We start from the raw sequence: 12,824 nt of genomic DNA on the forward strand, positions 1-12,824 counted from the left end.
ACTACACCAACAAAATAAGTTTGGTCAGTTTTATTTACAAAACACAGAAAGACAGAATATGAATGTCTATCCATTCAAAAAACATCCTTCGTGACCACCAACAATTGTTTGAGGGATATGTGGAAAAACAAGAGTTTGTTGTCATGTTCTTCTCAGATCTTCTTAGATGAACTGAAAGCAAATCAAGCTATGCATCCCGCGTAGTTCTACAGGTAAGTGCTTTCTTAGGTACAGTACTTGAACTGCTTGCTTGAACTGTGGTTATAGTACAGTCTGGGTTAAAAATCAACAGTGTGTTTTGGATGCAATTTGTCATGAATTGGTACTGTTGTTAGGTTCCATTGAGATACTTTGTTTTTCACTAAGTGTTTTGACAACCGTCGCAGCAGGGGACTGAAGGACCTTGCGAGAAAGCCTCATTCTGCCATCCGTGGGATCCCGTCCAAAATACTTGACCTGTTTCAACAACAAAAAATATTTTTTCAGCATTATTTCATGAAACTAAAGTGACTTCATAAGTGCAGGAGTAGTGTGTTTAAGGATACCTGTATCTGTTGTCCAACCTCTAAACCCAATGCGCTGGGGTGTTTTATCTAAAACAAAATCCATTTAAGATTTTGGAACACAGAAACAACATCAAGAATATAAAAAGCGTCGAAGGACACATTTTACCCTTACCCGTTTGTGATCCAATTGTGAGTTGTGAAGTAAGACAGCACTCATATTTGGATATAGTTTTACCATGACGCCAATGTCTCTGTAGTGGATAAAAAATGTCCATGATGATGTCATGGGCCAATTCATAGTAGTTTGTGAAGTACAAAATTGTACCTTATCTCAGTGATTGTGGCAGTGTATATAGCACCAAACTCCAACTGCAGTTCTTGCTATAAAAACACCCAAAAAAGTTACATTAATAAACATTGTTGATTTCCCAGAAAACCTAAAATAATCATGACTGACGTCATCTTTGCAAATTTCACTGATGAACTCTTGTGCTTCATGCATTGCGCCCGGTGTTGGAGCGAATACTGAAAATGTCTCCTCGTCCAACTGACTTATTGTGACACCTACACAAAAAATAATAATAAGACATTAGCTTTATATTCATATTTATATACAGTGAGAAAAACACTGAAATGTCATGTTATAATACCTGTTTGGGCTTGCAGTCTGCGTAGGTTATACCCTCCTGGACCAACAAATCTAGCTCTTCGGGAGACGGGTACTCTCACATTTTCTGACAATATATTTTAACAAAGAATTATATTCCTTGGATAAAAACAAATAAACAGTTATTTTGTCTTTTGTTAACCTAAAGCATACCAACAACAGGTCCATTTTCTTTCCTCTTATCTCTGGGTTTGGCGATGCATTTGTTCATTAAACTCAATATTTCCCTTTTTGCAACTGAGAAAGCATAAAACTCATTTAGATTATAAAATAAACTGTGGTAATCTTTTATGTACAGTATATCACTTTGTAACTACCTGTTGCTTGTTGGATAGCCTCCATAACCACTTTAAGAGGCAGCCCGGGAATCTTTACATCTGCCTTGAGATGTAAAATAAAACCATGTAAAATACAACAGCGTTTAAATTTTGGTATTATGCCCTAAATACCTGTAAGGCAGTGATGCCCTTGTTTGTTCCAGCAAGTTTAAAGTCCATGTCTCCAAGGTAATCTTCTATCCCCTGAAGAGATAACAAACCTTCAAGCCAGCGCACTTACAAAAGATCATAAAATCTAAAAAAACGTAATCATAACTAACGAGAATATCTGTTAGTAATCTGTAGTCCTCAATTTCAGAGACTTTTTCCGGGTTAGGCTTTGATATGAGCCCAATGGCAACACCAGCCACAGCAGAAGAAATAGGCACACCTGTGAATCAGATTAGACAATACCTTATAATAGCTTCATTCATATTTTTCACATTTAAACAGCTCGAACCCACAAAGGCATTTAAAATACAATACCTGCATCCATTAATGCTAGACTACCTCCACAAGCTGAGGCCATGGATGAAGACCCTGAAACATTAAAATGATGGTAAATATGCCTTCATTTTGTTGAGCATCAGCCTAAGTTTTAGAGAACTTACCATTGGACTCAAGTACCTCAGCTGTAACTCTAACTGTGAAAGGGAAATCTTTAGGAATAATTGGCCGTAGGGCTTTCTCAGCCAGGGCACCTGGAAATAATTGTGAACTTCATTACACCTTTGGAACAATAACATAATATTGCCTACACAATAAAATATAGAATAGACAAACCATGACCAAGTTCTCTTCTGTTGGACCCTCCCACCCTGCCAATTTCATTAGTTGCATATGGTGGAAACTGTAAACGATAAATAAAGACATTGCACCTTATGTTTTGTAGTATATTTATTTGTTTATTTGTTCTTTAATGCAATCCTGGCAACTAGTTTTCCTGGGGACCGTCCATACCCACATTAAAACAGACACATATAAAATCCTTAACCCACAACATGCATGCAGTGTAACAGATTATTGGTTGATGTGGCTTACCTCATAATGGAGCATGAAATTCTTATCTTTAATGCCACTAAAGAAATGAAAAAAGGGGGGGGGGACACTTGTTGTAAATGAAAAGGTTGGCATACACAGAATGTTTGTATTTTACATATCGAAGTAAAAACACTGTGGACCTTAAGGCTGTCGTGATGATGTCTGGTTTAACACTGGATTCCAGGGAATCAAAAGTGACACTGCACAGGACCTGCAGTAAAACAGTCAAGGACAACCTTACATAATACTGTATACATTTACAAAGCACATCCCTTGAAAAATGAATAAAAAAATGAAAATGTGTTTCAGCCAATATTCAGTACCTGTGTTTGCCCTCTTTGGAATAGAGCTGAACCATGTAGTGGTTGAAACAAGTCGACATCACAAGAAATGTTTCTAAGAGCTGTCAAATCTCTCCCATCACACCTGAAATAAATAAATATTCCATTAAAAAACAAAAACTTTTATTCTAAATATATTATCTCCAAAAGTGTGCTTTGTAGGATGTAACTCACCTCTGATATTCATTCAAGATCAAACTGCAAAATATATCTTTGGTCACAACATTAAAAGATTCCACTATTTCAAATTGCTCAGCTTGTGGGAACTTCTCTGTAAAAAATAAATAAATAAAAGATATTGCATGTACAGACACTGAGCATGTTTTGACTGCTAGTCTTGTGTACCTTTTATGACCTCCTCTGTTTCAAGTCGGATTTTGTTAATGGCTTCATCCCTTGAAATCTAAAAATATTTTTTAACACGTATGCACTGTTTTCAATAATGTGTCCTGAAAAAACATTGGTGTTTTACCTTATCATGGGTTCGGTCTCTAAAAACAGCAGAAATTCTTTCAGATGAAAGTCTATAAAAGTGAAAGGAATCGTTGTAAAATTACTTTGCATTTTCATACAGTGCAGTACATACAGAACAGTGTTCTGCCATCTGTTCAGCAGCTTTACCCAGTAGACTAACGGCGGCACTACCATTATTCATTGAACAACAGAAACAAATATAATCTTACTGCCGCACTTGTCCCACAATCTCATCTGGTGCAGTGAAGATTTTGAGGGGAACACGCTTGGTGACCTTCTGCTCTCTTGCCATCTGTTGGATTGCCAGTATGATCTGTTGAGTGTGTTTCACTCCCACTTTTACAGCGTGGCAAAAGTCTTGCTGCAGGACATTCTCAGCTGATGCCTCAATCATCACTACAACACAGAGACGTTTGTGCAGAACCAATTTTATATTTCAACAAAGTCAACTCAAGTCCTCCAAGTGAAGAGTTTTAATTTTCAAAAAGTATAAGTAATAAATGTATCATACCAACTTGACTGCTCGGTGCTCCTGCCACAATCAGGTTAAGAGTGCTAGAAGCCATTTCAACCCGGGTCGGGTTGACCAATAACTCTCCATCGATCATGCCTATTCGTACGGCACCTACACACAGCAAGTAAAACATAAAACATGCTCTTCACTGTAATCTCTTCTTTTTTTTTGAGGTAGCTATAACGTATTTATTAACTCTTTCCTACCAATTGGTCCATGCCATGGGATGTCAGAGAGTGCCAAAGCAGCAGAAGCTTCAAAAAGCAAAATTGTTTTGTAAACAATGTCTTGTTCATAATGGTGTTCTACAAATAGTACTCACCTCCATTAATTGCAAGCACATCCGGATCATTGGCACCATCTACTGCCAGCAGATTGCAGAGGATCTTAAAGGAAAGTGGTTTAAGCAGAAATTAAATTCATGAGATGAAACAAGCCAGATATAGTGGGAGAAAAAAACATTGTGATACAACCATTGAACTGACCTGTGTATCATAAAAGTAACCGGGAGGGAAAAGTGGTCTAATAGAACGATCTGAAAGAAGAAAAAGCAATTGAAAGTTCAATTTAGACGGACTGAACAAATTCCTTGAAATGTCAATATCTTACCTATTAATCTACTGGTAAGGATTTCATTATCTGTAGTTCCAAGTTCTCGTCTCAAGTAATTTGTGGGGATCCGCCCAGCAGCAGCTGCTTTCTGTCTGTAGTCCACCTGTGGGGGTTTAAACAGTCTACATGTTACACTTCATATATGGTGCAAATGAAGTAATAATAGGCTTAATGTAAGTCTTAGCTCAGTTGAGTATTTGTGTACTAATGAAAAAGAATATCTTACCACTAGAGGCATAAACTGAGATGGCGATGGCTTGATTTTGCTCACAGCGGTCACCATCACCGAGGTTTTTCCAAGCTGTAGTCAGAAGACAGGTATATGTTTTGAAATATCACACCTGAATAGTAAATGTGCAAGTTAACATAATAAGTATGTTTATTCAGGGATTGTTACCTGTACAACAGCAGATCCATCTGCGAATCTGGCAAATCTCCCAGAGGAGATCTCAAGTTTTCTATAAGTGAACAGAAGCGTAATTACGAAAGTGAAGTGTACCTCTAAGTGCAGCACCATTGTATGTACTCACTTCTCTCCAAGGTCCACAGTGATATTCTTGAGACGCGAGTGGCTGTTGTACACGCTTTGATGACATGACCGGACATAAAGGCAGGCAAACGAATGCCCGGGTCTAAGTAAGTATCTCATATATGCTTTTTATTTGGCCAGAATCACTAACATTAAAATGTGTGCACACAATAAGTGCCTTCAGAGTTTCGTTTCATGCGTGGGGGCTTCCATGACAGTTTGTCATACGTGCGGAAGTGCGTCATCACGTAGCGTGTTGCGTAAATTAGTAAAAACAAATGATGTGCAAAAATGTGTCTGCAATTTGATAATGTGCATGTAAACCACCATAATGTAAACAGAGGTAAGACAATTAATTGCCTCGAATTGTTTGTACATAAAAAAAATCTTCAACTCTAAAATAATCACGCACTTTGACCACTAGATGTCACCGTTTCCTTTTTTTTTCTTTTTTTTTTAAATACTGTTTTAGCAAGGGAGGTTACATTCTTTAAAATCACCGCTCTCTTTTCGAAATTTGCAAACAGGTTATGATTATTAAAAGTAAACCTTTGTCTAGTTGTGGACAAAGCCACAGATGCACATAATGACTGCATTTGTACACACTCCTTGTCACCATGACAAGCACTTAATAATGCACTTATTTTTGTTTCCATTACTTCAGGATACAGAAATATTGCAAGCAAGGCTCGTGATGGACGAGTGTGACAGCTGGAGAGAGCCAATGCAGCTTCAGTGACAACATGTATAGCTGTTGTCTTAAATGCAGGCGCAGTGTAATATGGGAACTATCACTTTGCATTGTTTGTGTTTCTGTGCCAATACCAGCTGTGTGATGTAGCCTACAGTATGTGTGAGGTGGTGATGGTTGGTTGGTTGGTTGGTTGGTTGGTTGGTTGGTTGGTTGGTTGGTTGGTTGGTTGGTTGGTTGGTTGGTTGGTTGGTTGGTTGGCTGGTTGGCTGGTTGGTAGATAGGTAGTAGTAGATTAGCAGCTTCACTTCTGCCAGTCTACCCCAGGGCAGCTGTGGCTACAATAGCATTTTACCACCAGGGAGTTTGGGTGAATTTGTATTGACTTTCAGAGTAGCACTTTGAAAAACGTGTATATGCTTGTATAGCGCCATACATGTTCATATGTGTGAAATATAATGTACAAATGGAAAAAATATATTGCTTGTTGTTTGTTAAGTTGCTCAAATAAATGATCATTCATATAATGAAGCCCAAAGCTCCATTGTGATTCTAGAACATGCAAACACGGTTCATTTTCAAATCTTGCTAAAACTAGTCAATAAACTTCACTTTCCATAATTTGTGTTATTTATGTAAAGCATTTTGAGTATCCAGGAAAGCACTGAGGTATGAGGTATCATTCTTTTTAATTCATGAATAGGCCTGTACATTTTTGAGTTACTGTTTAGTTTACCTGAGCTTTGGGCACATCATCAAATGTTTATTAGTTAGACTGGAAACATAGATTTGAAAGTTGGCTTACAAGAACAGTATATGCTTACACATGGATGCACATTAAGCTTTCCCATACCAAACCTTATAATGTTGAGTGGAGCATGTGAATAAAAAAGTTATGGCAGTAAAGATGGCAAAAAATGATTGCAGTGGCAACTCAAGGGCTTGTGACTGCGCATGGCTACACAGCCTGAAGTTATGCTCCTGTGCACAATGTTAAAATAGGCCAAATTGCAGAGGAGCTCACTTTCTTTACACACTCATTGAAGTACAGTGAGCTAGCTCACACACACAAGAAGGCAGTTAAAATTCCTGCAGTGCTTTTGCCAACATGAGTGTTTTTCAGGAATGCTGCGGTGGCTCTGCATGATTCCTGAGTCACAGGCCCAAGTAATTTCTTCCCGGAACTGAACAAGTCAGCCAGGATAACTGTTTTACTGACGATTATAAGTGCTATAACATCATATTTAATTCAGCTCAATTGCATTTGCATTCAACTCTTTATTTGATATCATTTTGTATCTTTTCAGGTGGAGGGTAGGGGCCTGTGGAACTCGGCCAGTTCACCTTTTTTCCCTTAAGAAATAGCCACAACCACAGGCTATGTGAAAGCCTTTTTTTTTACAGAACAGATCCACATATGTTCATTTAATGTGTGCCCTAAAATCCTTTGACTGACAAGAATCACTCCTGTATGCCTGAATAACGCCACCGCTTTTTAAAAATTCAGTACTGTATATGACATTGCGTGTCATATACAAGCGTTATCCCAATGTGCACTTCTGGTTGTCGAACATGTTGAACATAAAAACAAGCTACAACAAGTACGTACTGCAAGCAATGGCCCCAAGCTGTAGTGTAGCCCCACAAAAACCGTCATCATGCAAATGAGAGTGTGTTTATTTAACTATGGCTGTGCCGTTTTTGCTGTTTAAAACTTGTGTCTCAAAATGGGCAAATTGTATCTTCCGGGTCCACAACAGTAAGTGGGGTCTAAAATGGCTATTTGACCACAGTCTGTTTGTGCTCATGAAGGATGACCCTATTTATCATTTGTTGATTAGGTGCCACTTACACTAAACCAATCTTTAACTCATTTACTAAGTGCTGATACAAGCACATACAGACAAAGGATAAACACATCAACCTATGGTGTTAATACATTTCTCTCCATTTGAACAAAAAGACTTTGAAGGAACCTTTTCATCTGAATCTCACAGTATTTCTCTCATGGTCCGAGAGTCTATTGTGGTATTGTGGTCCATTGTGCAGGGTGTACAACTTATCTCAGCTATGAGCCTTGCAGTAGTTAAACCAAACCTATCATCAGACTAGTGGAGTTTTTCCACATCTTTAATGATATCAGCTGACCTGAATAAAGAAAAGACGCATCATGGTCCATTTTATCAAAGATGTTGCAACATGGGGACGTTTTTCCTTAGATTTTCCTTTTGGTCTAAACCTATTGGTCTAGATCTATAACCATGATTTACTCTTCATGGAAGATTCATTGCACTCCTGCCATGACTCCCCAAAACAAGTTTATTGCAAGCACCTCTACAGATGGGTTTCAGGTGACAAAATGTATTATTTTTAATACAGAAAATAAAATAGTTATTATGGTGCTGTTCAGTGAGCTCATGGACCCAATCACAAATGCAAATGATTTGTTACATAATTTATGCTTGTGAAAATGCCATCAATAGGAGAAACGGGCTCCTGCCCCCATCAGCAAGCGGGGCATCATCACATTCACATTTATTTGCCCTCACTCAACTCCAATTGAATAGTTCTCTTTTATTAATAGTCAAAGAAAACCAAGATTCCCAACACAAAAAAAATGGAAGTCGATGATGCTGTGATGATTGCCCTATTTTCTGCCTTGATGGGAGGCGGAGGCAGAGAGGCGTGTCTACGTGTCCTCCAGTCATCCTCTGAAGTGCCTCCTCCGTCTGCACCATTTGAACTGGAGCTGCTCAGAGAGGACACGCTGCTGCCGCTACAAAGCCCTAAATGAATATCATTTACGCAGCAGAGGGACTATACACATCTCGCGCAAGATACGTTTCTTTTCTCTTTTTTTCCCCCCAACGTTGACGGAGTGGAGTAGATTTTCATTTGGGACAACCCCGTGCGCGTTCCTATCAATGTTGTCCATTTGAACGGTGATTTTTCTGTAACCGTTTGGCAAAAAAGGGGTGGGAAAAAAACTGCACTTTGGTCAGATCTCACAAACCCGTGTGCAGTAACTTGAATAGCCTAAATGTTTGTGCTCTGAAATACTTTGGGCTCACAACCTTGTAAAAATGTAATTCTTCGCTCTGTCTGCGCGCAAGACAGAGCCACCCCCCCCAAAAAAAAGATCTGCTGGATAGTGTCCAAAGGAACTCTTAAAATCTTTGACGAAGACGCGCTTGTTTTCTGGGGCCGTTCGCCAAAATGATCACCACTTTAATGGATTCAACAAGGGGTGAAAACTGAAGATCTGAAGATCGTTTCTTTTCAAAGGAGAACACAGTTTCCATTAACAGCTGCACTGGGGAAAAATGGAAAGCAAGGTTTTCACCCCGTTGCTGGAGCAATTTCTGCTCTCACCCCTGGTCTGCTGGGTAAGCCCCCTAATCACGCTTCTCTGAAATTAATTAAACCTTCTCATGTGATCCAATTGCTGACTCTTTTAACACCCATTGAATTGTGCCATCTATTTTCAGGTGAAGACTGTGGGGCAGCTGACAGTGACAGATGGCACCAAATTGTCGGAATATATTGAATTAGTGGACGGGATTTACCTGAATGAGATCATGCTGGAGATGTAAGTAATATGACACTTTGAGGAAAATGCAGTAGACACGTGCGCACAGTCAAAACAATAAAGATGTCCCAATGGCTGTAGGAGTTAAATTTGCATCTTTTATTGCTTTAACATGGAAGGGCCTTTTTCAATGGTTTGAAACTGACTAAGGATGGAAGTACAAAGGGGAGCTTGTATTGAGGGCAATGGCAGGTCACAGCACTGATATCTTTCCTTAGAAGCTCTGCAACCTTTCCTCATGTCCCACAGCATATCCAGTTTGTTTGAATAGGCCTATGCCATGAGTGTGGTTGTGTGTGTATGTGTGTTTTTTTTTTCTCCAATCTGTTCTAACTGTCAACTGCAGCAGACTAGCAGACTCCCCGCCCCTAGAGCTGAAGCGCTCACTTTTCCTACTGTGCAACGGATTAGACGTGGGATTCGTTAACCAGACAAGAATTGTAGAGAGAACAAGGAGATGGCAGGCTTGATAGAATTCACCTTGGTTCTTTAAGCAAAATTGGACCAGTGTAGAAATGGGGACGGAGTGCTTTCCTTTGTCCTTTGGTGCTCCTGTGCAGTTCTTCCACAGATTTTTCTCTAATGCCACTAACTGCAGTGTCAGCATTTGTGTGCCTGTCTGTCACAGATTGCCATATTCGGCCACTTCTGCTGGAAAAGTTATCAGACAACGCAACATATGGGGTGCTTGTTGTACTTATTGTATAGGGTGTGATGCCATGTCCCTTTACCACTATAAATAAATGGAGAGTAATGCCTTTTTTTCCCCCACATGCGCTTGTAGCTCTGTATGATGTAGTAGTTGTGCATTAGTCGTAGATGCTACTGGACTACTGTTTAGCTGCTGCATGGCTTAACATTACCCCGGCATTAGGCAACATGGGAATACTGAGCGAAATGGAAAGTTCCGAAATAAAGCTGGGGGAAAAAAAAAAACGTTCTTTGCAGCTGTCCCAATTTAAAGACTAGCAACTTCACCGCTCTCGCTGTTATGTTCTTGGCTTCGAGTTTAATAGGATTTCTGTCGGCAAATAAAAGTCGAGGCTCAGACAGGGATCTTGTGTTTGACTGGTAGAGTGGTACAGTAGGAGCAAGAGCCAGCATGGGGGCCAGAATGAAGTGCGACCGGCCCTGTGATCGCCTGACAGGATGTTGGGGATTGCCAGTCAATGCGTGTGTGTGTGCGTGTGTGTGTGTGTGTGTGTGTGTGTGTGTGTGTGCGTGCGTGAGAGAGTGATTCTGTTAGTCGTGCGCCTGTATTTGGTTTTGAAGTCATGCAGCTGTTGATGGCCGTCTTGCCCAGGCTCCCTCCCACACAGAGGGCTACAGTATTATAGAAGGCTTTGGTTGTGGTGGCGAGACTGTGTTCTTTGTTTCTCGTGCTTGGTCGCTACAAATATGGCACACACTGTTTAATATTTGTGGCCTTTGCAGCAGGGCAGATTTGTCTGTCTTCCCGTGTTGTACTTCTTCTATTCGACAACACATGGATTGGGTTGTTGCATTCCTCTTTACGTTCAGCGAAATATTGTTTGGTCATTTTCCTGTCTCTCCTCTACGTCCTGTCGGTCTGCTGTCTGATCTATCTGGACAAAAGCCAATTATATCTAGAACACACAACATTTCATTTGAATTGTGTCAGTCATTTCCTTTGCGCTATCAAAATCCCATTTACCATAAAAAGCGCTGTATACAATAATAGAAACAGATGTTGATTGGGTAGATTACAGTGAAGATGCTGCATAGAGATTAGGCAGGAAGTCATGGCAGCAACACGACAACAGTGTCATTTCTACTTTATTATTTGTTTTCCCACCCAGTCCGGAACATTTAGGGTTCAGTTTAGAATGAATAAAGTACATATCCTCTATTCCAATCTTTTCCAATATGTCTGTTACTCTGGAAGTATCTGGCAAGAGCCATGGGGCATGATGGCAGACAAGCTGGCATCGCTCAGAAGCACAGGAGACCCCAGGATTATCTAACGGTTTACTGAAGCCCATATGGCACTGCCCCCACCCTCTCACATCCCCTGTACGGTGACATAACCATGCCAATTAGATCTCCTCCTCAGAGCTGTCGCACCAAATCGGTGTCCACGTGGCAACCATGAGCCTGTTCATTTTGACTCCGTGACAAGTGTCCCATCGGATGTTCTGCTCTTCTGCCCAAGCTGTAGACGCATGCTGGTTTGTTGGCATTTTGGTCAACCAGTCTGTTCTGTCTGGGTGGACCTTTCCTATATGTCTGTCTTAGGGCTGCACGATATATCTCCAAACTATTGTTATCATTTACTTATTAGGTGATGCAGCCCTAGTCTGTCTGTGTATATATTCTTTACTTAAACCATGTCCTTTTCTCCTTGCCACAGTTGGCGAGCTGGTGACCCTGTTGGCTACGCTTGTTTTTTATTGCCATACACTTGACTTTCCTTATCTCCAGTTTACTGCCAAGTGTGATAGTTGTAGTTGCAATAATGCATTATACTGTAATATTGAACGCAAAAGCATAGCAGGGTGCTGTGCCAAGGCTGCTGTATCAGCTGTGTAAGCACACACTCAGGATGTCGTCTACAATGCTGCTGTCATCACGTCCTTGTAATGACAAAATTGGCTTCTCAGCAGCTGATAAAAGCGAGGTCAAATACAATGTGGAGATGAGAATGATTCAAACATGCTCAAACACTGGTGTTTTGGAAAGTTTGCCATGAGCTATATTGTCTAAAAGGGATACAGGGTTAAATCTCCCAAGAGTCTTCCCTTGCTTTGGGTCTTTGTTGACTTTGTTTGTCCTTGTTTGGACTCCAGAAATATTTGGGATTCCAGGTCCAGATGATGAATATTCAAATCAAGACTAGAGGGTTGAGATCCACTCTGACTTTTTATTTGTGATGTACTATAGACACTTGTATTGTACATTGATGATGTAGGAACAACAGGAAGCTGCAGCTGTGACCTTCAGAGAGCATCATTTTAACAAGGTTGTCTTAATGTGAAGCACACAACATTAAATCCAGGGACACACCGAATCTCATGGGGAATTATGATACATGATATAATCCTTTGTTATTTGTGAGTTTAATATATATTTCACTGTTGGTTTGGCAGCCTGAGCCTATATGAAAATTGTATCTTGAGTCATATCCTTATTAATGATTGGTCGAAGTAATCTGGTTTTGTGGTTGTCCAAATGGATGATGTTCTCCCTTCTATTCAACCATGGCTATGTTTACAGTTGCTATAGTTACGAGTTGATGAGTGATTGGATGGAGTGGATGAATGCACTACTCACTTTTTACCCAGAGAAGACCAGGCATGGTGTAACATTGGCAGTAACTGTGTGACTATGACAATGCAGGTTAAATAAGTTATTCATTGGAAGAGGAAGCTGAAACACAGATGTGGTCACGACTGATGCCTCTCATGTGTTGGTGTGTGTGGCTTGCGGTCAGTATGAAGACTGACCTTGTTGTTTTTGATGGTTAGGGTCTGGTGAAGTTCATATGATAAGTAGTCGGGTCACTTCCAGCCAAGTGGCAATTAT

The 12,824-nt window shown here is 40.1% G+C and overlaps 2 protein-coding genes across 8 annotated transcripts in view; one reads left to right on the forward strand and one right to left on the reverse strand.

Annotated features, from left to right (window-relative positions):
* Positions 1–158: 158 nt before the first annotated feature.
* Positions 159–5,217, reverse strand: pnpt1 (polyribonucleotide nucleotidyltransferase 1). The gene is made up of 28 exons (XM_079560046.1): positions 5,003–5,217; positions 4,870–4,930; positions 4,699–4,773; positions 4,470–4,575; positions 4,346–4,395; positions 4,183–4,246; positions 4,067–4,114; positions 3,858–3,971; positions 3,556–3,742; positions 3,345–3,396; positions 3,218–3,275; positions 3,047–3,143; positions 2,855–2,957; positions 2,672–2,742; positions 2,532–2,568; positions 2,274–2,340; positions 2,102–2,191; positions 1,977–2,030; positions 1,772–1,881; positions 1,623–1,694; positions 1,491–1,554; positions 1,327–1,410; positions 1,157–1,240; positions 964–1,070; positions 832–887; positions 679–757; positions 546–593; positions 159–456 (listed from the first exon to the last, which is right to left on the reverse strand). The coding sequence occupies exons 1-28, from the start codon at positions 5,119–5,121 to the stop codon at positions 313–315; spliced, it is 2,301 nt and encodes a 766-aa protein (XP_079416172.1). The 5' UTR covers positions 5,122–5,217; the 3' UTR covers positions 159–312.
* Positions 5,218–8,413: 3,196 nt separating this feature from the next.
* The window catches only part of ccdc88ab (coiled-coil domain containing 88Ab), a 50,800-nt gene continuing 46,389 nt past the window's right edge, over positions 8,414–12,824 (forward strand). For 4 of the 7 annotated variants that reach the window (XM_079560515.1, XM_079560518.1, XM_079560517.1 and 1 more), the window contains exons 1-2: positions 8,414–9,078; positions 9,181–9,281. In XM_079560515.1, coding sequence (XP_079416641.1) covers positions 9,016–9,078; positions 9,181–9,281 — 164 coding nt within the window. In that variant the 5' untranslated portion in view covers positions 8,414–9,015. The remainder of the gene's footprint in view (positions 9,079–9,180; positions 9,282–12,824) is intronic. The other 3 variants (XR_013793083.1, XM_079560519.1, XM_079560520.1) reach the window with 1 other exon arrangement.

Source organism: Gobius niger, assembly GCF_951799975.1.
Source record: "Gobius niger genome assembly, chromosome: 7".
Taxonomy (NCBI): domain Eukaryota; kingdom Metazoa; phylum Chordata; class Actinopteri; order Gobiiformes; family Gobiidae; genus Gobius; species Gobius niger.